Source organism: Galeopterus variegatus, unplaced genomic scaffold (assembly GCF_000696425.1).
Source record: "Galeopterus variegatus unplaced genomic scaffold, G_variegatus-3.0.2 Scaffold5848, whole genome shotgun sequence".
In the NCBI taxonomy this organism is placed as follows: Eukaryota; Metazoa; Chordata; class Mammalia; order Dermoptera; family Cynocephalidae; genus Galeopterus; species Galeopterus variegatus.
Window position 1 is genome coordinate 103,478 of NW_007731959.1, and position 23,906 is coordinate 127,383.

The window sequence follows — 23,906 nt, forward strand, 5'->3', positions numbered from 1 at the left end:
CAGTGAGGTTCTTCTTTGGTGCAATGCAATGCAGGGGTCTCACGTGGCAGAATATGGAAGAGATCTAAGAAAGTTTTCTCATGAACTTTTCCTGTATTTCTCCAACCCCCAAAGACAACCACTCTTCTTTTCTTCTTTGGTGCAATGCAATGCAGGGGTCTCATGTGGCAGAATATGGAAGAGATCCAAGAAAGTTTTCTCATGAACTTTTCCTGTATTTCTCCAACCCCCAAAGACAACCACTCTTCTGATTTCTAACCCCATACATTTTTCTTGTTCAAACTTTAGATAAATAGAATAATAGAGTGAAAAAAAGGAGAGAAAATGGCAGAGCAGAGATAGTTCCTCATGTGCCCTTCTTTTAAAGCCCTCAGGGGCCGGCCCGGTGGCACACTGGGAGTGCACCACTTGGGAGTGCGGCGGCGCTCCCGCCGAGGGTTCGGATCCCATGTGGAGACCGGTTCCCGCTCACTGGCTGAGCATCCAGCAGGCCTGGCCACCACACAGTGACGGCGGGTAATGGAGGCCCACCTGGGCTTGCCTCTCCCGCTTCACACACTCGCTGGGTGGCTCTGAGAGGATATTTAGCCTGTCTGAGCCTCAGTTTCCTTCTCTGTAAGATGGGGTTAATACCCAGCAGGGCTGTTGCATAGATTAAATGAGACACCGTGGACACTGCAGGTAGCAGGCGCTATAAATGGCAGCTCTTAGAGGCTGCAGAGCAGGAAGGACGCTCAGAGATGGGCATGCCCAAGCCTCCAAGGGACAGACGGTGAATTGCTGGTGTCTTGCCAGTCGGTGACAGAGCAGGGATTAGAGCCAGACCCTGAGGCTTAGCGCATGCTCTTTCCCCCAAAGCCTGCGGCCTCAGTCGGCTGCTGGTAATCTCTGCATCCAGTGCACCAGCGCTGACGTTGACCTGCAGCAGGGCAGGGATGGGGCGTGAAGCTGCCAGAGCCCTGCTGGCATCGTCCTGCCTGGCGTAACATGGGAGGCGGGGTAGGGGGATTAGATATCTCTGAGAACAACATCGCATGCTGCCCAGGTGACACCTGCTACAACAGCCCCGTGCCAGGAGTCCTGGATTTTCCTGCTTCCTGCACCTGCAGACGGGCCCCCAGGGTTACTGGCTCTGTGGAGGAAACGTTGGGGCCCCTTCCCCACAGTCCTGGTGAGTGGGACCCCCACTCCCACCCCCAGGTCTCAGCCCTCAGGAATAGGAGCTACCCTGCTTGCAGCTTTTAGACACGGAGACAAATGGAGAGGCCGTGGGGCTTTTGAAGTGTCTTTGAAGGCACGGCTTTCCCTAAGAACTGCAAATCTGCAGGGTGTCATGGGAGAGAGAAAAGAGTGCCCACAGGGGCATGTCTGATGAGCCGGGGCAGGGCAGGAGGTGTCCTGTGCACCCTCGTGCCTGCTCCTCCCCACACCCTCAGACCCTCTGCAGACCCTGACTCCCTCTAACCAATGTGTCCCCCTAAGACGTTCTACATGCTGGTGGCCCAGTGTGAGGCCATCTGGGTAAATGTGGAGGCTCCATAAGGGCCCACTTTGATTAAGAGGCTTTTCCTCCAGGATCAAGGGCTGAGGCTGCCTAAAGAGCTCCCAGCCACACCATCTTGCATCCAAAGGACCAGAAGTCACCCTCTGGGCAGGTGAGACAAACCACTCACATGCATGAGTGGGAGGCCTGGTCTCCAGCCCAGCACACAGTTGCATTAGGAGGGGTCCGTGGGGGCTCATGCCCCCTTAGGTGGCAGTGTTGAGGTGCCCCAGGCTCTACAGAGCTCCGCCCATCCCTCCCACCATCTCCTGGGGCTCAGATATATCCAGAGGATGGTGAGACCACTCTGGAGATTTGGAGGGGCTGTGAGAGAAAGGTGGGAAGAGAGCGCCAATGTTTGCAGTCCCCGGGAACGGCATCGGGCGCCAGGCACCCGGGGAACGTGCCCATCACTTTGGGGGCTGGCCCCACCCCAGTTCTGGCTACCAGAGGCCACATGCCCCATGTCTCTGGCCTGCGTCTTTGGAGATGAGGACCAGACCCCTGACCCCCCTGCTCTTCCCCCACAGGTGCTGGGAGCCCTCCTTGGTCGAGGAGGCCACTTCCAAAGCTGGGACACCCCAAGAAGGCACCAGTGGCAGGGATGTCCACATGGAGCATTCACCACCTGAAGCCCGAGGCCTTGTGCCTGACTCCTGGGACCCAGAGTTCCCGAGCTGCCAGCGACGCCACACGCTCCCTGCCAGCGAGTCCCGCTGCCTCACCCCAGAGGACGCCATCAGCGTGTTTGAGATCGAGCGCGAAGGTGAGCAGCCTGCACAGGGTCAGGGAGGACGCTCTGCTCTGGCCCACTTATCTGTGGGGAGAAGACCCTCGAGTCTCCTGTCCTTGGAGGCTGGGTCCCAGAGTATTGGGCAGTGTGTGAGCATTCAGGAAGGGGGGGGAACGACAGCCCTGAAGTGGGGAGGAGGCATCTGAGGGGACACCAGTGTGCAGGGGGACAGCGAGCCTGCAGCGCAGTGACCCCTGTCACCCGCCTGTGCCTTGTGCTACAGCCTTCGTCTCCGTCTCGGGCATCTGCCCCCTGTACCTGGATGAGATCCGGCACTTCCTGACCCTGTGTCCAGAGCTGTCCCTGGGCTGGTCTGAGGAAGGCCACCTTGTGGCCTTTATCATTAGTTCACTTTGGGACAAGGAGAGACTCACTCAGGTGAGGGCAGGGCTGTGACACCCAGCTCCCTGGGGCCTCTGGAAGAGAGGCCGCCGGCCCCTTGCATGAGAGCAGCCAGATGGTGGGAGAAGAGCCCAGGGGCTGGGATTTCTTCCTCCAGATGGGAGAGATGGGTACAGGCCACAGGCCTGCTGCCAGGGCAAGAGTGCCAGCCCTTCTGGGTCTCAAAGGCCTTCGTGCAGTTTCCTCTGTGGGGCTGGGGTGTAGCTCCGAATTTGGGGCCTTCCTTGGGTGAGAAAGGGAATCCTGACTGGAGGCACTCAGGGGACACCTGCTTTTGGCCTGGGTCAGGTGGCTTGGGGGTAGCAAGTGTCAGCAGAGGTGACCTGGACTCACACCCCTTGCTCCCCCTCCCAGGAGTCGCTGATGCTGCACAGGCCTGGGGGCCACACAGCCCACCCGCACATGCTGGCTGTTCACCGCACCTTCCGGCAGCAGGGCAAGGGCTCCATCCTGCTGTGGCGCTACCTGCACCACCTGGGTGGCCAGCCGGCCATGCTCATGGGTGAGGATGTGCTGGTGCCCTTCTACAAGAGGTTCGGCTTCCATGCCGTGGGCCCGTGTGCTGTCACCATGGGCTCCCTCACCTTCACGGAGCTCCAGTGCTCCCTGCGGGGCCACGCCTCCCCGCGCAGGAACAGCGGCTGCCGATCTGGGCTCCCCACCTGGCCGTGGGTGATATGGGGAGGCAGGCTGGGGTCCCCTTCTCTGCTGTGGGCTCACCCCAGCTGGCATGGAGAGGGAAAGGGTTGGCTTCCTCCCAGCCCAGGCTGCTCAAACAGAGCAGGGGGCTTTGTGCCCTCTGTCCTTTGAGGCCCTCTGGAACTCCTGTGTTCCAAACTCTGTGCTGGGTTGGTAAGTGGGGACCACGGAAGGCATTCTTGGGCCGCTGGCTCATTTCCTCCTCTGGGCAGGTGGGCAGGAAGGAACTCAGCACCAGGGCATCCTCACAGGAGGAGCCTGATGCTCCCCCGCCTCTCGGACCCCCCTTCTCACCCTCAGCCCCTGGAATAGGGGACAGCCCGGAGCAGGATGCGGGAGGGCCAGGGCGGTCTGAGCCATGGAGGCAGCCCCAGAGCCACCCGCCCCTTGGGCACCCCATGGCCCCACCTGCCTCCCCAGGTCTGTCCTTCCCTGCTGCCCCCAGCCCCCACACTGGCTCCTCTGCCCACAGTAATAAAGTGGTTACACCCCCACTGCCTCCCTGGTGGCTCCTCGGTGTGGTGTGGAAGGTGGTGGGCGAGGCACAGGGAATGGACTCCGCCCGGCTGGAGTGGTGGCAGTGCCGTGCCTGCTCCCCAGCACCACCTCCACAGGGCAGCCCACCCCGTCAGCCCCTCACTGACCCGAGGCATGGGCAGAGCAGGTGGGGGGCACCCCGGAGGCCTAAGAATTCAACGCAGCCCTCTCAAGGGACCCCCTGAGGTCTTCCATGTGGTTTCTCAATCTGGTTTCTGGTCCAACTAAATCCTGAGAAGTACAACAAGTTTGCTACTGTCCCTCGGACCAAGCCACTGCCTCCGAACAACTCAGGGATGAGCCCTTCCCCCCTGAAGTGCCAGCTGTCATTCTACCCGAGGTCTCAGGTAAAGACAAGACTTCTGTAACGAATATCATTTAATACATTTGAGACATCGTCCATACAGAGTTAGCGTTACTTTTAAACATTAGGACCATAATATAAGCTGGTAAAAAACAGGCCTGATTGAGTCCAAGCACCCCTGGGAGCAGGTCCTAGGGGTGGCTCAGCCCCGACCCCATGCAGGTGAGTGAGGCAGAAGTGACAGGGCTGGCGGTCACCAGAGCCACCCGACAGGTGGGACGCTAACACCCAGGGGAGGGCTGGGGGGTCCCGCTTCCATTTTCTCAGAATAAGCAAAGGCTCTTGGGCCCGGCCTGCTGTGTCTCCTGCTTGTTCTCTGCCCCCTAGACCACGGTCAAAGCCTGTCCCACAGTGTCCCACCCTGGAGCCTTACGGGCAGTGTCGGCTCACAGGGCAGACAGAGGAGGAGAAACAGGAAGGGGGCTGTGGGGAGCATGGTGAGGACCCCAGCCCTGGGGGCAACCAAGGGAGTGGCCACGTCCCTGGCAAGGTCACACTCACAGTAACGGTGGGGGTGGGGGGCAAGGCACCAGCAGGGACAGCAGCTGAGGACCCTGGGCAGAAAAGAAACCACCCCAGGAGGCGGTCTCTACCACAGGGGGATGGGGAGGAAGTCGGGGCCTGGGACCCGAGCCCCGGAGAAGCAGGTGCTCTGGGTGTCCCCAAGCCTGGGGCTGGGAACACACGGGCCTCACTTCCCCAAGGAACCCGCCTTTATCGACCGTCTCCCGTGGGGCCCGCCCTGTCCGCCGGCCTTTGGCGTGTGGGGCTCTGCGGGCGGGTGGCCGCTGCAGGTGCAGGCCCTGAGTCACCAGCGCTCGGTGAGCAGTGGCAGCTGGGCCGGCGTCAGTGCAGCACCTGGTCCAGCTCGTACTTCTCGCAGAAGCGGCTGGTGAAGGGGAAGCAGGTGAGGTGCTCGATCCAGGGCCAGTGGATGGGGTAGACGTAGAGCCAGATGACCAGGGAGGCGAAGAGGCCGGCGAAGACCAGCAGCGACACCAGGATGAGGGCTCGCTTGCGGTACCTGTCACTGGTGCCGAAGGTGATGTAGGGCAGGAAGGCAAAGGCCAGCAGCAGGCCGCTGAGGAAGCCGAAGATATGGGCGATGTTGTCGATCCAGGGCAGGAGGCCGCAGATGAACAGGAAGAGCACGACGGCCGACAGGTTGAGGAAGGCCTTCCACGGCCGCTCCAGCAGCTGCCAGCTCTGGAACAGCTCCACGAAGAGGCAGGCCAGGAGGCCGAACTGTGACCCAGCCGGGCCCACCTGGGCGGGGAAGGGGACACCGGTCACAGCTGGCTGGACAGCCCCTCTCAGCCCGGGGTGCCAGACCCCGAAGCGAGGGGCCGCAGGGCTTCGTCGGCTGCTGGACCAAAGCTGGGCCTGCTCTGCCCACCCCTCCAGCAAACACCGAGCACTGACTGTGCACATGCCCAGGGTGGCTCCGATGCCATAAGACAACAGATAAGCCTGTTGGGGGTGGCATGTGGTGGGGAGGGGTCGATACCGCACAAGCTAACCAAGAGTTAGGCTGAGTTGATCAAAAAATGGCCATGGGCCGGCCCAGTGGTGCACTGCTACAGTGCGTCGATTGGGAGCGCGGTGGCGCTCCCGCCGAGGGTTTGGATCCCACATACAGACCGGTTCCCGCTCCACCCAGGGTGGCTCCGATGCCATAAGACAACAGATAAGCCTGTTGGGGGCGGCATGTGGTGGGGAGGGGTCGATACCGCACAAGCTAACCAAGAGTTAGGCTGAGTTGATCAAAAAATGGCCATGGGCCGGCCCGGTGGCGCACTGCTACAGTGCGCCGATTGGGAGCGCGGTGGCGCTCCCACCGAGGGTTTGGATCCCACACACAGACCGGTTCCCGCTCACTGGCTGAGCGAGGTGCGGGTGCGACACCGAGGGTCGCGATCCTGTTGCCGGTTCCGGTCCGGTACGGGCATGACACTGAGGGTTGCGATCCGTTGCCGGACACGAAAAAAAAAAAAAGGCCATGCCTGGAGGTCAAGGACGGCCACACAGGGGCAACTGCGGATGCCCAACCACAGACACGAGATGCACTGTTGGGTAGTGGGCATGGTCACGAAGAGAAATGAAGTGGAGAAGAGGGACAGAGTGAGGGATGGTGGTCTGGGAAGGTCTCGCTGGAGGTGATGTCTGAGCATGGGGTAGGGTTGGAGATCTCTGCTGACTCAAGAGCATCACTGTTCCCTCTTGCCAGGGATTAAGGGACTAGCCAATAAGCCCCCAGCTTAGCAGAACGCCCACTGTTGAGCCTGGCATGGGAGGGGCCCTGTGCCCCGCTGGCAGATCCGGGGTGGGAGGGGCAGGGGGCAGCAGGGCTAGCTCTCCTTACACGTCACCCTCCCTGTCCCTGTTCCCCATGTGCCTACCTCTGCCCGGTACGGGAGGAAGATGGCACTGGCAAGGTTGCCCGTGATGCCGCTGAGGATGAAGATGATGGCAATGCGGTGCCAGCCGGCCAGCTTCTCCAGGTCCCGCAGGATGGTCATTTGGAAGACCACAGACACGAGGCAGTGCACCACACTGTGGGAAGGGAACACACCGGCATAGGCCTTCCCACACCTGCCCAACCCGCCAGCCAGGCACCCAGCAGCAGTGGCATCTGGAATGTTGGGCTGGCTGGGCCTGGCCCAGGAGCCCTTTCTCTGGGGGTCCCAGTGGGAGGCAATCACAGGGCCTAGGGCTGGGGGCAGTGAGGAGCCTCTTACCCAGCATGTAGGAACAGAGACAGCCAGAGCCTGTAGAACTGGTCCGGGACCTCTGGGTTGAGGAATGGCAGCAGCCCACACACCTTGTCCAGGCAGTGCACCTGGGGTGGGTGCATGGCGGTCAGGACCCCAGAAAGTGGGCTGTGTCTGAACCCCAATGTGGAGGGGTACATGTGAGCTCCGGCCCCAGCAGGCTGCTGAGCCTGGATTTCTCTGCCCAGGTTGCACTCTCGCTTCCCACCTGGGCCCCTGCCAGGCCTCGCCTCACCTGGGAGCAGAGTGTTGCTTCTTCGTGGAAATAGCCGTGCATGAACTCACAGTATTCCCGAGTGCTGATCTCGCAGCTGGGGGATGGGGAGGTAAGAGGGGGTATCAGGGCCCTGAAGACCCCTGCCCACCTAGCCTGGAGCCCAGAGCCTGGCCACAGCAGGCATCACCAGCAGGAAGGGGGATGCCCTTCTGCAGAGACCCCAGCCCTGGAGCAAGATTCTCTTCCTCCTGCTCACACCATGGGAGCCCCAGGGTCGGGGAGGGACAGTTATTGGAGGGCATCAGCCCGGGTGGGTTGTGTGGTGGTGGTAGAGGAGTAGAGGGCCCATGGGAGTGCTGGGGAGATGGCAGGTTGGGCAGAGGTGGCAGAGTGTGTGGGCCGGGCTCACCTGCCCTTGGTACCAATGCAGCAGGGGCGGCCCTTGATCTCACAGTCCATGTGCAGGAAGCCTGTGTGGTTGTTACTGGCTTGCTCAGTACAGATCTGCCGGGAGGGGGCACCAACGTGGGGTGGGCCTGTGCAGGGGGCAGTCCCCTGATCCCCACCCTTCCCAGACCTCTCTCTGCCAGGGCACTCACTCACCGGCCACTTGGTGATGTCGTCAGGCCAGATGTGGGCACCGCTGGAGGCTGGCTCCTCGCAAGTCCTGGAGACAGAGGTCAGATTGGGCAAAATGAGGGGCCACTGCGCTCCCAGCCCACCATGCCCACCTGCCAACATCCCAGTGGGTGGCTCTGCCAGCCTGGCCGGGGGCTGCCCTGAGACCCATGAGCGGCTCTGGCTGTACCTGGGGTCCTGGTGGCACACAGCCCCTGATGTCCGCTTCTGGCCCAGGTCAGACTTGTCCATGGGGGGCCCGGTATCATCCTGCCACTTGACAAAAGTGGCCAAGGTCTCCTGGAGGACGGAGGAGGGCTGGTCATGCTGAGGCGAGGTCACCCCTGTTGGAGTGGGCAGGAGACCCTCCAGGACAGGGGCTTCTCCCACTGCCCCAGGACTCAGGTCTACCCTCCAGGCCCCCCACCCCTGTCTGACACTCCTGAGATCTGGCTTTCGCCTCTCTGGGGCTGATGGAAGTCAGCCAGCCATTCGGCAGTGGCTTCCACTCTCTCCTGTGCAGGGTGTGTGCAGGGCTCGGCGGGGCAGAGGGGGAGGAAGGAGGGGATGTGGTCACTGCCTCTAAAGGGCCCCTCCCCCAGGCCAGGGCGAGTAGAGCTGGTGCTGGACTGGAGTGGGGCTGGCAGGGGTTGGAGGGCACCACCCGCACCGAGCAGTCCTTCCGCTGGGTCTGGATGCAGCCTGAGCGGTCGTTCTGGACACAGCAGCCCGAATCCCGCTCCAGGTCTCGCTCCCGCCGCACCAGCTGCTCAATCTGGGGGTCCTTCCGGATGCAGGGCGAGAACTTGGCTCCCAGGTGGATCAGGTCAATCTGGGGGAGGGCAGGGCAGGGGGAGAGTGAACTCCACCTCTGCTCTGTTGAAGTCTCCCCTGATGAGGGGGCTATGGGCAAACGGCCCACCTGCCCAGCTGGGGGTGACGGGGCACAGAGGCTCCCTGCTCAGATGGTGACCCCCGGCCTGGGTCCTCACCGAGCTGGGGCCGACCCAGAAGTTCTCCTGCTGGATGTACTTCACGCTGCCTTTGCTCCACAGCATCTGTTGCGGGGCAGTGTAAGGAGGGGCGTCAGAATGGTGCGGTTCCTCGGGGTGGGGGGTGAGGGTGGGACAGCTGTCTCAGAGCCCCATCCCATACAGCCCTCCAGCAAGGCCTCCCCTGGATTTGTGGGGAGGAGGTCAGGGCAGCAGGAGGGTGAGTGGTCTCGCTACCCCAGAGTAAAGCCTCCAGAAACCCGCAAGCTCCGGTGAGCCCCGAGCACCTTCTGCTTGAGCCAGGTTGCTGTGGTGGGAAGGATTCAGGGCCTAGGATGCTAAAGCCTCTTGGGGAAGGCTGGGACCCCCAGGGTGGAGCCTGACTTACTAGCTGGGTGGTGACGTGTTGGGCAAAGCCCACGGGCGCGATGCCGTATGTGCAAATCACCAGCAGCGTGATGATGACATGGACAAAGGTCAGCCAGTAGGTGAAGTAGGGTCTGCGGACGGAGGCCTCGGGTCAGAACAGCCGAACTCACGTTCAGACCCTCAGTCCCAGCCGGGGGACCACCCCTGGCCCGGCTGCCATGATGCTCAGCTGGCCTCCCTCCTCTCCACTCCTATTCTACCCCAACTCACCCTTCCCAGAGCAACTTTTAAGATGCACCTCCAAGTTCTCTCTCCTGGATTAAATCCCTCTGATGCTGTCCTACTGCCCTTGGGATAAAGTCTAAATGGCCCTGCTCTGGCTGGCTGCAAAGCCTTGCTGCGCTCACCACCTCTCTGGCCTCTTTCCACTCCTTCTCTTATAGTTCCTGGAACACGCCATGCCCCCTGCAGCCCCAGGGCCTTTGCACATGACACTTCCATTGCCTGGGGTGCTCTTCCCGTTTCTCTTCACACAGAGAACTCCTGCTCATCCTGACTGCACCCCTCCCCAGCAGCTGCTCAGCCCCATTCTACGACCTCCTCCAGGACACTCGGCATACCTGTCATTGCTGTTTTTTTGTAATTCGGGGTCCAATGTCTACCAGGTCACTGCCAATTGTACACTCTGTGAGAACTGCCCCTCCCCAATTGTCTGGTTTCCCCCATGGTCTCTGTGCACAGCCTCCCCCAGCGTCCCTCGCTCATGGCCTCAGCTTCTAACTGTCCCGCTGACCCACCTGGCCCTTCCTGCTCCATCATTCTCCTGGGCTCTATTCCAGGGCCGTGGAGGGGCAGATCTCAATGAACGTGTTTTGACTGACTGCTGTCTGGGAGCCCGCTGAGGATGCAGGCCCAGAGGTGGGGGTGGAGAGGAGGCAGCAAGCACCTGGGGCCCTGCCCAGACACGCCCCTGAGCACAGGGTGCACATTCCTGCTCGTCACTACGCTCCTGACCTCCAGTAGACACAAAATGCTTGCCAGAGAATCTGGGGGAATTTGGAAACTCCCATACCCTCCTGGGTGGCTCTGGGTCCCTCTGCCCTCCGCCTACACCTTTGGGGGGCTCTGGAGGGTGGTGTCTCACCGGTGGCTGTCGAAGCTCTCCAGCTGCTGCTGCACGGTGCTGCTGATGCTGCGGCGGTAGCTGCGGTTCAGCCAGTTGCCCACCACGCCCAGCCCGTAGTGCCGTTTCTTTCGGTCGAAGGCAAAGTGCTTCACGGTGGAGGCGATGCGCTTGCCACGCCTGGTCGCGGGCACTGGGGCTCGGCCATACTCCTTCCTGGTAGGGACGGGGCTCTCAGCCTGACATGCTCCCCAAGCTCCCAGACCCCACCAGGGGGGGGCTCAGGAGGGACTTGGAGGCTGGGCTGGAGGAGGGACCATGCCCCAGCACTCACAGAGGGATCTGCACCCCATCGGGGGAGACCGGCGAGGCCGAGCGTGGGATTCCCCGGAAGTAGCTGGCAGAGAGTGGGGGAGACTCAAACACGTCATCAGGCATGGAGTTCATTTCTTCCTGGGATGGGGTGGGGTGGGTACAGAAAAAGACAGTATAAGGAGTCACTGTCCCAAACGCTGCCCCCCAACACCTCAATTCAAGGGCAGTACAAGGCTGGACAGACAAGCTCTTCAGGACGGAAGGGGACGCAGAATGGTGACTCCCTGGCTAGCGCCATGCCCCACCCTAGGTCCTCGCTCTATGTGACAAAAAGATGGGGGCACAGTAGCTCCATGCAGGGCCGCACCACATCCCACCGGTGGGCCTCTGGATCTCTCAGGGACCCTGGCAGAACACGACAGACCCAGATCCCAGGCCACCCCATCTCTGCTGTCCCCGAAGGCCTGTACCCCGTGCTTGCCTTACTAAAAAATGAGGAGTCAAATGTGTCTGCCCCATCGACCGCATCCTCTTCCAGGAAGCTGGGGTAGGCAAAGCTGCGTCTGATCACCCGGCACCGCTGACTGGCAGCGTCCAGCACTGGGCGCCCCTGTGCACGGGGCAGAGGCGAGGACATCAGGACCAGGGCCCAGCAACCCGGGTCCCCAAGCCCCAACATCAGAGGAATCATCAGGCTCATCCCCCTGGGGGCAGCACCTGCCCAAAGCAGGGAATGTCTGAGGTTGTATAGGCAAAAGGAACTCCAGAGACTAGAAAGCCAGGAAACGGGCACCAGCTTCCTCTGGCTCCGAACACGCCGCTCTCACCTGTGGTTTGGCGTTATCTCCGCCCTGGTGACCTCCTGCCCCTCTGGCATGGGAGCTGGCACCCCAACACTGAAAGCAACCCACAACCTATACCCTCACCCCTGAGGCTCAGGCCATGTCCCCCCGCTAACCCCTGCAGTACGGCTTCCTGGCACGGCACACCAGGCCCCTGCCCACCTTTCTGACCCCATCTCCTGCCACTCCTCTCATAACTACCCCTCACTAAAACCACATCAAACCACGTGCTGCACCACGCTCCACCCTACCTCCAGGCCTTTGCATATGCCATTCCCTCTGCTGAGAATGCTGTTCCCTCTGTCTCTTTCTCCCTCCCTTCCCTGGCTACCGTTTCCTCATTTTGGGGGGCTCAGCTCATTGCCTTCCCTGACGTCAGCCCCTCTCTTGAACTGACCACCCAGAATGGTGACACCTGCCCCTCACCCTGGGCTGGGAACTCAGCCAGGGTAGTGACTCTGCCCCACACCCCCCATGCCCAGCACATAAGAGGGGCTCAGTAAATGAGGGCGGGCGAGTGGCAAGCACACATCTCACTCCCTACTTTCCCAGCTTACAGATCAGTGTGGAAACCAGCTTCCAAAACCAGGGAGGCAGTAGGGGGGCTCACAAGGGAACCGGGGCTGGAAGGAGGTGGGCTGGCTGCTGGGCTTCAGGGGACACGAGGAGGAGTGGGAGGGAGGGAGGCCGGGCGGAGGTGGGAGGGGGAAGGGAACAGCCTGCCGGAGGGGGGCCCCTTACTTTGAGGAAGGCAGCAGCAGCTTGAAAGCTCATGTGGGCCACAGACATCCTCTTGCGTCGCGGCAGGTGGGAGTAGCCTGAGCGTACGCTGGTGAAGGAGGTGAGGGACAGGACCCCCGGGGTCAGTGGCGGGTGTGGGGCATGAGGCCGGTCGGCCTCCTCTGGGTGGCGGAATGCGCGGCCCCGGGCCAGCGGGTCCACAATCTGGGAGGGAGCAAGGTGGTGAGCGGAGCTGACCAGGCTCCTGCGGCAGGTCACCTACCACCCTCCTGCCCTGGATGGAGCCCACCTTGGGCATCTTGCAGGGTTTTGGAGACTCAGTGCCCTGGAAGGACGGCACCTCCTGGCTGGGAAGCTCCAGGTCCCTCTGGCACGAAGCCTTGAGTGGGCCGTAGCGCATGCTGCAGTGGTGCAGGCTGCGGCGCTGCCAGTGCTGCCGCTTCCCCTCCCAGTCGCTGCTGACCCCAAACCACTGGGCTGTGCCCCTGTGGGAGCAGACAGGGACAGGTGGACGTGTACATGTGCACACCAGTGCACCAATGAACGTGAGGGTGCGTGAAGGGTGACGGCACGTGTGCACCCAAGTGCACGCGGGGGCGGGGACGAGAGGGGAGGGTGCGTGTGTGCATCTGTGTGCCTTTAGGGGAGGTGAGGGGACACATCAGCCTCCCCTTGAGCATCCTGGTTGGAACCCAATGACCAGATGAGCAGAGGTGAAGCCTGGGCCATGAGGAGCCGGGCTGGGAAGTCCCTGGGGAACCACTCTGCAGGGCAGTGGTCTCCCCCAGCTCCTTGAACCCTCTCAGCTTCCACACTGTAGCTTTCTGCAAGGCACATACCCTGGGCCTCAGTTTCCCATCTATGCCATGCTATGGATTCCCATATTCCACCTCTGTGGTGAGACACTGCTCATTAATGCCTGCCTACTCCTGGAAACGGGACCCAGGAGCCAGGTACAGCAAAGGTCCAGGTGCCAGGAATCTCCAGGTTGCTGGGGGTGGCTGGGCAGGGTGGGGGTGCTCACTTGCGGATGCTCTGGGACAGGGAGGCCTGGCGGCGGAAGCCAGGGTGCTTCTCTGAGCTGTTGTCCTGCCATCGTCCCCGTGGCTCCTGGAGGCTGATGCTCTTCAGGTAGGCTGGGTTCTTGGGCCTCTGGGGGAGGGAAGACAGGTTGTGACGAGTGGAGCCCAGATCCTGGGCTGGCTCTTCTTAGCCTCCCAAACTGAAAACCCTGAGAACAAACCTCAATCCCAATTTATGCACTCTGAGCTGCTTTCATTCCAAATTTAAAATCGCCATTTTCCACTGTTTTTCGGCAAACCCCAGCACGCGTTGCCCTAACTCGGTAGCCAGTGCCCTGCCTCCCACTGGGCCGCTCCCGCACGTTCTCCAGAGCTGCCAGGGCAAGCAGGCGGCATGACACGGCTCCTCTTTATGCCCCAGGCTGCGCGGGAAGCCCACGCTGCTCGGGTCCATTTTCAATGACCTCTTTGTGGGGGAATAGTCCGGGCTGCCAGAAATCCAGAAATTTTGATGTGTTTTCATCCTCCCAAAGAAACCAGAGGCTGCAAAGGCAGGCTGCTGATGACAAGGATGTCTGGTCCCCACTCACCTGAGTCACGGGAAGCCACACCCCCAGGAAGAGGGGCTGAGAGGACAGCCCAGGTGATGCAATGAAAACGGCCTGTTCCCTGGTTTCCAGGGAGCCCTTTCTGGAGGCCAGCACTCCTGTTTCCCCTTGACCATCAAGGGACGGAGCTCGCAAGTTCAGGGCCTCACTCCCTGTGATATTTTGGGCCCAGGAAGGAGGGCAGCTGTGCTCAGGCGGCAGGTGCCTCCCTGGGAAGTGAAACCATCTGAGAGGTGTCATGTGGGCACATCTGTTGCCTGCGGCAGGGCAGCAACCCCGCACCCTGGTGGTCCCTTACCTCGGGCAGCATGCTGTCCTGCTCGCTGGGTGCCTGGGTCTCAGGTGACGGGATGGTGATGGACAGGTTGGGTGGCTTCCGGCTCTGCAGACGGCTGCTGGACACTGAGGACAGGCTCCCACCATTCTTGTCAGCAGAGGCCATGGTGGGCACGGGCAAGAGGGCTGGAATGGAGACGGGGGGAGGTGGGCGTGTGGGGAGGCGGCAGGGGCTGTGGGGGCCCTGGCGCCAGGGCAGGCAGCCCAGACCGAGAACCCACCTGCCTAAAGTTGGTGCAAACCTAACTCCGGGACTAAGCACAGACTGCACCTGGGTGCGGTGGAACACCGTAAGAAGGTCTATCTCTGACCTTCACTTGCATTCCAGACCACTGAGGATCTGCGAGGCCCTCAGCTTCCCACCTCATCCCATTTCTGATCCCTCTGCTTCAGATGGGAACCAAACCATGGGAGCAGCACAAAGGTGAAGGATTTGGAGCTGGAGCTGTCTTAGCCGCCTGGTCAGGGCAGGCCAGGGGGCCACAGGGCAGCTTCCAGTGGACGAACGGCCCTGCCTTTGTCTCCAGGGCAGAGCTCGGAGGAGGACAAGGAAAAGGCTCCAGGAAAACCAGGTGTGCTCGGCTACCCACACAGTGCCCCACTTTGCTGGGCAGGCGCCTGCTGCAGCTCCTGGGGCCAGCTGTGCAGGGAACAGGCAGTTCTCAAGGAGGGTCCCTGAGCTGTGCAGCAGGAAGCAGCCACTCAGCCCACCTCCCAGAGAGACCAGAAAGCCACAGTGCTGGTCCCTGGGGCAGGGCAGCCCTGGGGGAAACTGAAACCACCACCTACCTGGTACTTTTTTCTTTTTATAGTCAGAAAATATTTTAACAATAAAAGGGACATATGCTCACCACACACACACACACACACACACACACACACACAAATAGACTCAGAATACTAGAGAGCAAAAAGTGAACGCATGGCCCACCTCCACTGCGCCCTCCAGGGGTGCCTCTCTGCACCTGGAAACAACATATGTGCTTAAGAATCTTACACACACACACTCATACCTTTTTATCTGTAGTGTGGACATCTTACCCTACTTTACCATTTTTTTTTTCCTTTTTGTCTTTTTTTACTGACCGGTAACGGGATCGCAACCCTCGGTGTCACGCCTGTACCGGGGACCAGCAACGGGATCGCAACCCTCGGTGTCGCGCCCGCACCGCGCTCAGCCAGTGAGCGGGAACCGGTCTCCACATGGGATCCGAACCCTCGGCGGGAGCGCTGCCACACTCCCAAGCAGCGCACTCTCCAGTGCGCCACCGGGCCAGCCCAATATTTTACCTTTTTTGATAACTACAAAGATTTCATTGAGTGGACTGTACCAAGATCTACTTCATTCCAAACTTCTGGTTATCTAGGATGTTTTTGGCATTTTATATGCACGTCCAATAGTGCAATAAACACTCTTGCCTCTACTGTGTGTGCTTGTCCAAGTATTATTACAAGACAAGGTTCCAGGAGTGGAATGGCTGGGTTGAAGAGTAAGGACGTCCTGAACTTCAATGGATCTTGCCAAATGGTCCCACAGAGGAGGTGGCAATTTACCCCGTCTGGGGCTTTTCCATGGTCGTGCCGCTAGTCCCCAGTTGCCCTCTGATCCCACTGGAATTATCGGCCTCTGCATGTTTCACTCTCTGTTTCATCTCGGGCTCTGCCTCGTGTCTTTCTTCTTGCTAAACCCTCAGCGATTTCTTCCCCTCCACCTCCCACGGTTCCTGAGGCAGGTCTAGTTTTTCCTCCCCTTGTTTCCCAGGATTGACCCTGGGTGTGCACAGATGGAGGGGAGGCTTGCATGGGAGTGCTTCAGATGAGGGCACACGTGGGGCCAGAGTGTGGAACAGGCAGGTAACGTAACAGCCGCAATTATTCTGAATCCATTGTCTCTCTCCGTCTTTATGCCGCCTCCACCACAGCCACCATCTTCTCTCACCTGAAGGACCGCACTGGTCTCCCAACTCCTGTACCTGCTGCCTCTCAAAGCCCCTACAACTGACCTTTCTCCACATAGCAGCTGGGGTCACCTCTTAAAAGCAGGAATCTTCCCATGTCACTCCCTGCTCAACAGTGTCCCAGGATTTCCTGTTCTCATTTTAGGTTCAAACTTCCCACTGGGGCTTCTAGGCCCTGCATGGCTCTGGCTCTTCCCACACTCTCACTTCCCCTGACCCAGCCACTCTGGGCCTCTCCTTGTCCCGAAACTGCCAAGCTCTGGTGGAGTGGTGGGGGTCGTGGTGACAGGTGGTAGCCGGGCCGGCTGGGCTTGACCTGCACACAGCCTTGCACTTGCTGTTGGGGTAAGTCCCCTGATCGCTCGTCACCTGAGTCTTTACCTGTACCACGGGGAGAAAAATAGTTCCTCTCTGGGAGAAGGTCCTTGGGGGTCAAGTGAGTGAATGCGTAACAAAGACACACGCGGTGTGTCCACACAGAAGCTTGCACAGAAATGGTCACGGCAGCATCACTCATCCAAGCCAAAGGCCAGGGGACAACCCAAGTGTCCACCCATAGGTGACTGGATAAACACAATCTGGTAGGTCTGTACCATGGAACGCTATCCAGCCACAAAAGGGATGAAGTTCTGAAACGGGTCACAGTATTGAGAACATTATGCTAAGTGAGAGAAGCCAGTCTCCAAAGGCCACCTACTATGTCATTCCATTCATCTGACAGTCCAGAGTAGGAGAATCTATAGAGGTGGAAGGCTGGCCGGTTAGCTCACTTGGTTACGGCATGGTGTTATAACACCAAGGTCAAGAGTTCCGATCCCCGTACCAGCCGGCCACCAAAAAACCCAAAAAGTCAATTATTGGTTGCTTAGATTTGGGTAAGGGGCCGGGGGTGGTGCGGGTAGTGACAGCTAAAGGGTGTGGGGTTTCTTTTTGGAATGATGAAAATGCTCTAAAACTGACTGTTGTTGGTTGCTTAACTCTGCATCTACTAAAAGCCTTTGAATGGTAATTTTTTTTTTTTTTTTTTTGTCTTTTGTCTTTTTCCGTGTCCGGCAACGGATCGCAACCCTCAGTGTCGCCCCCGTACTGGACCGGGACCGGCAACGGGATCGCAACCCTCGGCGCTGCTCCCGCGCCTCGCTCAGCCAGTGAGCGGGAACCGGTCTGCATGTGGGATCTGAACCCTCGGCGGGAGCGCCGCCACGCTTCCCAAGCGGCGCACTATTGCAGTGCGCCACCGGGCCGGCCCCTGAATGGTAATTTTAAATGGGTGAATTAAATGGTATGTGAACTATATCTCAACGTAGCTGTTAAAAAAAGAAGAAAACAAACCTCAAGCAGGTGCTAAGTAAATGTCGGGCCTGAGCCTGAGCCTGTCACTCCACGCCACCCCCAGATTACCCTGCAGCGGGGAGGGCGGCTCCTTCCCCTCCTCCTGGTTGTAGCTTAAGCGCCACCTCCTCGGGGGAGCCCGCCCTGCCTGCCTGAGCAGCCCCCGCCCCTTGCTGCCCTGGTCACCCCCACCCCTCTCTGAATTCACCTTCTCCGTTCATTAGGCCTTTTCTGCCTTATTCACTACCACGCTGCCAGGAGGGTGCTGGCCCCACAGGAGGCATCAACACGTGTTTGTTTTCGTTTGGTTGTTTTTTTGGAGGCTGGCCGGGACAGGGATCGAACCTGGGACCTTGGTGTCATCAGCACCACACTCTAACCACCTGAGCTACCCAGCCAGCCCCGCACCTGTTTGTTGGAAAAAAACAGATGCATGAAGCGGCCTGTGTCAGGGTCTAGCCCGCCCATCACCCCAGCTTCCTACCTTGAGTTTGGGATCAGCCTGTGGCTTCCTGGGTCTTGCTGTGAAGGTCTTTAGAGCATGTCCTTGTCCTCTCACTCTGCAGATGCTCTGGGGTCAAGTCTCAGTTCTTTGGAGAGGTGGACAGATGGACAGACAACAGGAAGGAAGGACAGACAGCTCCAGGTCAAGCAGGGCAACGTCCTGTAAGAAAGGAAGGGCAGGTTCAAGAGGGCATGGCAACCATTGCATCCTTTAATCTTCCTGACCTCACTCTCCCCATCTATAAAATGGGTACAACTCCACCTCCGTACAGATGAGGGATTCAAGCAGATATGGAGTAAGGGCCCCTTGTGGTGCTGAGCGGGGCACTAGCCTCAAGGTATTTACATTCAACGGCCTAAAAACACTTCCTTCTGGTCTGGGAATCTCACTGGAGCGGGACATTAAAGTGAAGATAGTCCCTATTTTTTTTTTCCTGTTTTAATACGGCTTTAATAGAAACATTTAACTTAAAAAAATCTAAGAATTGTTGGCTATCTTCTGATTAAGACTTATTTTTGATTAGAGTTAGCCAGCTATTGAAGGCCATGTTCAAACGGTCTGGAAGTGGTGTTTTTATTAATAATTTACTGAGGTGACATTGACACAACATAAAATTCACCATTTTAAAGCAAACAACTCAGTGGCATTCCTGTTTGGTTTTAATAGGTCCTGCGCAGAGCAGAGCACACGGCAGGCCCTCCTCTGAGCGGAGCCCCAGACCTGCCAGGCAATGCCCCAGAGGCTGAGCAGGAACATGTCTCACATGTGCCAGGCCCTGCTTGGCCCTTCTGGTGCTTCATCCCACCCTTTCCTTAAAACACCCTTCAAGACAGACGTGATCATCACTTCGATTCTGTAGACGGGGAACGGAGGCTCAGAGGGGTTCAGTAACTCGTCCAAGCTCATACAGCAAGGAGGGGGTGCAGCCCGGACTCAAGACGTCTGGCCCCAGGGCGTGAGGTCCCCCTGGCAGACAGGCAGCCTCCTTCCCTAAAGCTGGGTACACTCAGGGCTGGAAGACCCCCCTCTCAGGAAGCCAGAGCGGAGGGTCCAGCCTGGAGGGAAACTTGGTCTAGCATTCCAGTGCTTTCCAAACCGTGCTCTCAAGATGCGCAGGGCTACCCAGGGGCCTGAGGGGGCTACCAAGGGGTGAACCGGAGCCTGGGGGTGGGTCCAGGCTCCCCTCTGATTCCACTGGGCAGGGCCCCTTTACACTTTGCGTATTGCATTGGGGCCTTCGGTTGCCAAAGCCCCCCAACTGCAGGTGAGGGGAATGTTGGGTGCAGAGGGGCCTGAGGAAAGATCCTGAGGTAGAGTTGTGAGCCCAGGGCACACCCAGCCTCTTTATGGTTTAGACCAACGGCCTTGGCATCGGCTCCTTCAATCCCAATGTGCTAGGGAGTCCTGACCCCAAACCCCAGAGCAGACCGCCCTACCGTGTATAAGGCCCTCAGAAATCATGGGCAGACAGTCCTCAGCATTGGGCCAGGATGGCTCCAAGGAGCCCTGGCAGCCACATGGAGACATCACTCAGTGGAAGCTGGGTCAGCTCCCTGAATCCTGTGCCCACTCTGGGGACAGCTCCAAGACAACAGCCTCACTGCGGCCTCTGCAGGGAAAACTCCCCAGTTTGGTCTCCTCTGGGACCAGGGCGCAGTGAGAGGGTATCAGGAGGGCACTGCCCTGGGGAACTGGCACCAAAGGGGAAGGAGGCAGGCAGGGGAGGAAGGCAGGGGACGAGGGCGGGGCCACCAGACTCTGGCTCAGTTTAGGTCACCAAGAAGGTAGGATCCTTCCGGAACTCAGAGCTGATCACCTCCCTGGAGTCAGCACTTCAGGCCACCTGCAGCTCCCCAAGCTCCCACCTCCTCTCATCTGAGGCCCTGCACCTGGCACGCCAGGCTCCACCTTTTCTGCCTGGTCAACCCACACAGCTCCTTTAAGGGGAGGTAAAACATCACTGCCTCTAGGAAGTCTGCCCTGTCACCTCCAGACAGAATCGATCACTTTCTCACCTGCCCTCTCCCAGTACCCTGCAGACTTGCCTACATGTAGGTGTCCCCTACCCAGCCCTGGGCAGTACAGGGTCAGCACTCAGCTAGCCCCTGTTAATGGCTAACTGGATGGGAGGCTGGTGAGGTGGGAACATGCCTGGCTGGGGATGGTCAGTCCACATTGACCCTGGACAGAAGCTCCCTCTGGCAGGCTCCACTGAGTGCTGCCCACCCTACCCCTAAGCCCACTGTGAGGCCAGGATGGAGGACTCCGGATGATGTCGCAGGATGAGTCCCCAGTGGACCTCCCATTCCCCGCAAGCACAGCCCAGACTCCCCACCTAACTCCTTGCTAGACTCCCCACCAAACACTCCTTTCAATTCTGGGGTGCTGCCCAGCCAGCCCTCCCCACCCTGAGGCCATGCCACCCCAGCGAGGATCCCCTGCCCAGGACCTGCTGTGCTACTGGCATCTGTGCCAATCTCCTGATGGGAAGGGCAGACACAACCCAAGGCCAAAGGACAGGGGAGAGTGGACCAGCCCTGCGGCAATCTTGGGGGTCCCAAAGAGAAGTGGCCTGACCCTAGAGAGAAGGGGCAGGACTGGGGTGCACTTTCCTGGGAGGAAGCATGGGGCCCAGGACAGCCACCTGATCCTGGGAGCAGCACCAAGAGTCCCAGGCAACAGCCTATGAGCAGCGTCACCCCAGGCTTCACTGTCCCTCTCTGTTAAGTGAGTTGGACTTGGTCAGGGTCCAGTGTGACACACACAGAGCAGTGTGACACGGAGTGCATACACGAGTACACAAACACCACTTCTCCCACCTCTCCACCAGGGGGCGGGCCTGCCCTGGCGACTACCTGCCCCAACTTGTCCAGAAGCCTAGCTCCTCTCTCGGGGAGGAGAGCGGTGGGGACTTTTGGACCCACTCTGGGCCCCCAGTTGCCCCAAATCCAGGGTGTGGAGGAGCACAGATGGCAGAGACCAGGCAGAAGAAAGTGCTGGAGCATTAGAGCACCCCGCCCAGCACTATCTCCTGTGCCCCAGAAGTGCTTGCTCACTGCAGAGGAAATTGTGACATCCTGGGACCAGGCTTCCTCCTGGCCACAGTCACATCCGCTGTGCTAAGACCCCCAGACCCGCCTCTGCTTCCAGCCCATGGGCAGGGGGTGGGAAGTTTGAAGGCCTGAACTACCTGGATGGGCTATGGTCACCTGGCCAAGCCGGATCCTGACCTTGATATGGCCTTCCCCAGAATGGCTGGGAGACGCCAAAGGGGCCTGGGTAGAGGGACTGGGGCTCAGGTGGGGTCCAGCCTGGTGTCAGGGTGGGACAGATCCAGACAGTTCAGATCACCCAAGGTACCCAGGGGTTGAGGCCTCTGTACCCCACCTTGCCCAGGGTCAGTGCCCGCCCCCCATCCCCCCTGCCTCCCAGTCCAGATAGATTCTCAGTTAGCAGCAGCCACGATCAGGCGCATATGACAGAAATGCAGACTCAGAAACCACTCTCCGCTGCTGCCCAGAGAATCCGGTTTCCCCACAAAGGGTGAGGCTGGGCACTCCCAACCAAGCCCTGTCCCACACGGCCAGGGTATGCCAGGCCATCCCCAGGGAGGTCCCCCAACATAGCACTACCAGTGGCAAGGCTGGGTAGGGTGCTGGGAGGTCATCCCTCCCCCACCATGCAGATGGCATGAGCCCACGCTCCTCCTCTGACACAGTTCCAGCCCATTGTCCCCTCCCAACCTGCTCCCAGGTATAGTTCCACCTGCGGTGGGGAGTCCCCTCCTTCTCTCCCCACCTGCCTGGCATCAACACCCCACACATGAGCAGGTTTCTGGAGGCTCCCACAGTCTTGCTCACGGCGGGTGGATTCCCCACGACCCCTGGGCTCTGCAGGGTGGGGAGAGTGCAGCAGCTACAGCCCAGACCGAAGCAGGCAGGACCGAGCCCACGTGTAGCCAGAAAATGGGACAGAGGGGAGGGAGGGGTCCCCGGAGTAAGTAGCCCCCTCCCTTCAAGAGAGGAAAGATGGAGACTATGATTAACCACTGGATATGACCAGGAAGTTTAGGGACCTCCTGTGGGGAGGGGATCAAGTCACCTGAACCGAGGAAGTGAAGAAACCACAACTGGCCAGAAGTCACTTCCAGCCTGGCTTGGGAGCTGTAGACTAGTCGGCTAGTGTCCCTGTCCCTGGAGAGCGGGCAGTCAGGAGGGAAGGGGGGCGGTGGACAGCCCCAGGCTGTCGTCCGGCTGAATCACAGGATGACAGGGCGAGGGCAGGGGGTGAGGAAATGGCTGCTCTCCCCTGCTTCTCTGCCACAGAAAGTGAAACTCCAGCTCCCCTGCCCGGTGGCCCTGCTGGGAGCCAGGGCATTTTTAGAAAGCTGCAAAGAGGAAGCTTTCAAGAGGAAGCCCTCGCCTACTGTGCAAGCCTCAGCAAAACCCCTGGTTCTGCTGACCTCGGGGAGCTCTCCAGTCCCGGAAGGATGGCTCATGGAAAAGCTGCCATCTAACCCCATCCCCTACACATGTCCCCAAGCCAGCCCCCGCATAGCCGGTGACTCACCCCTGCACACCTCCTTGCCCGGCAAGGGACAGGAGGAACAAGAGCAAAGGGCAGGAAAGCGAAAAGAAGGTTGGCCCAGGGTTGGGGGCAGGATTTGGGAAGAGTCGTGAGAGCCAGAAGGGGAAGGAGGGGGCACCAGCAGTGGTGACATGCCTGAGTCAGTGACCAAAAACTCAACCAGCAGAGTCAGAGGAGGGGAAGGGGTGAGGCGGCCGCCAATGGAGAGGGAAAATGAAACGGCCTGTGGGTTCACACCCCACCTCCACCCCAAGAGGTCTTGACAGCAGCCCTCGCCCAGAGAGCCCCTGTATCTTTCTTCCCCTCGCAGGGTTACCCCCAAACTCAGTTCAGCAGTGAAAGAACTTGAGGGGCAGGGGCTTGGCGACCCACCGACTTCTTTGGGCTTTTCCCCATTAGCCCCCAGGCCCTGGGCTCCCCTTGACCCAGTTAGAGTGGCTTGGACGTCACGCGCCAACCACAGACACGGGAAGCGGGCGCTGGGCTCCAGGGAGTGCCAAGAACAGGAGTGAGGGTGCGAGCCTGAGCGCACGTGCATGCACGGGGCGGCAGCAGGTACCATGCACGTACAGCTGTGCAGACCCCGGCTTTCTCAGGGCCACTCGCCAGCAGGGCTGGCAGATGTGTGAATGCCCCCTCCTCTGCTCGGGGAGCCTGAGACCTGTGTCCCAAAGCCCAAGATGCAGCAGCTGCTGGCAAGATACCAGGACAGGTGCCATGGGAAACAGGAGTGCAGCCAGGCCTCCCCAGCTAGGCACAGTGTTGTCCTGGCCACATGGTGCCCTCCCAGGAGCCCCTCTGGAAATCTCTGGAATCCAGAAGCTGCTGGTAGAGGCAAGCATGTGGACAGCAGCTGAACAGGGACACAGGTGCCCTTCCACACCCCAGGCAAGAAGCAGCAGCTCCCAGAGCCTGGGGTCAATGGAGGAAAGTGACTGGGCGCAGCGGCTGGATCCCGGATGCTCTGCCCAGTGGCCCGGCCTCCTCTGGGAGGCTGCGTGTCCCGCCTCAGTTCTGCTTCCCCCTCAGCGTTGCTGTGAAGGGGGAGGAGGCAGAAGACTCTAGAAGGCACTGGTCCATTCGGGGTCAGACACCAGGCTGCAGGAGGGTTCCTGGAGAGGGAGGGTGCACCACTGGGTACCATGTCACCACAGGCTTGGTGTGGGCTGCGCTTTGCTCCAAAAGCTCATGAAGAGTTGCTCCTCTCGGAGGCCGGCCCGTGGCTCACTCGG

At 59.8% G+C, this 23,906-nt stretch overlaps 2 protein-coding genes and 1 non-coding gene across 3 annotated transcripts; 1 reads left to right on the plus strand and 2 right to left on the minus strand.

The window, feature by feature from the left end:
- The first annotated feature begins 1,167 nt into the window (after positions 1–1,167).
- Positions 1,168–3,749, plus strand: AANAT (aralkylamine N-acetyltransferase). The gene is made up of 5 exons (XM_008590114.1): positions 1,168–1,171; positions 2,074–2,309; positions 2,560–2,714; positions 3,093–3,410; positions 3,738–3,749. The coding sequence occupies exons 2-5, from the start codon at positions 2,156–2,158 to the stop codon at positions 3,747–3,749; spliced, it is 639 nt and encodes a 212-aa protein (XP_008588336.1). The 5' UTR covers positions 1,168–1,171; positions 2,074–2,155.
- A 590-nt stretch (positions 3,750–4,339) lies between these two features.
- On the minus strand, positions 4,340–22,223 carry RHBDF2 (rhomboid 5 homolog 2 (Drosophila)). The gene is made up of 19 exons (XM_008590112.1): positions 22,189–22,223; positions 18,067–18,246; positions 14,255–14,418; positions 13,351–13,478; positions 12,616–12,811; positions 12,327–12,530; positions 11,225–11,353; positions 10,763–10,881; positions 10,450–10,644; positions 9,325–9,436; positions 8,937–9,002; positions 8,615–8,776; positions 8,135–8,244; positions 7,930–7,993; positions 7,736–7,830; positions 7,345–7,420; positions 7,077–7,177; positions 6,738–6,891; positions 4,340–5,604 (listed from the first exon to the last, which is right to left on the minus strand). Exons 3-19 carry the CDS (start codon positions 14,396–14,398, stop codon positions 5,185–5,187), a joined length of 2,475 nt encoding a protein of 824 aa, XP_008588334.1. The 5' UTR covers positions 14,399–14,418; positions 18,067–18,246; positions 22,189–22,223; the 3' UTR covers positions 4,340–5,184.
- On the minus strand, positions 17,907–17,980 carry TRNAI-GAU. Its single transcript has one exon. It is a non-coding gene; the product is annotated as a tRNA-Ile (tRNA).
- Positions 22,224–23,906: the final 1,683 nt, after the last annotated feature.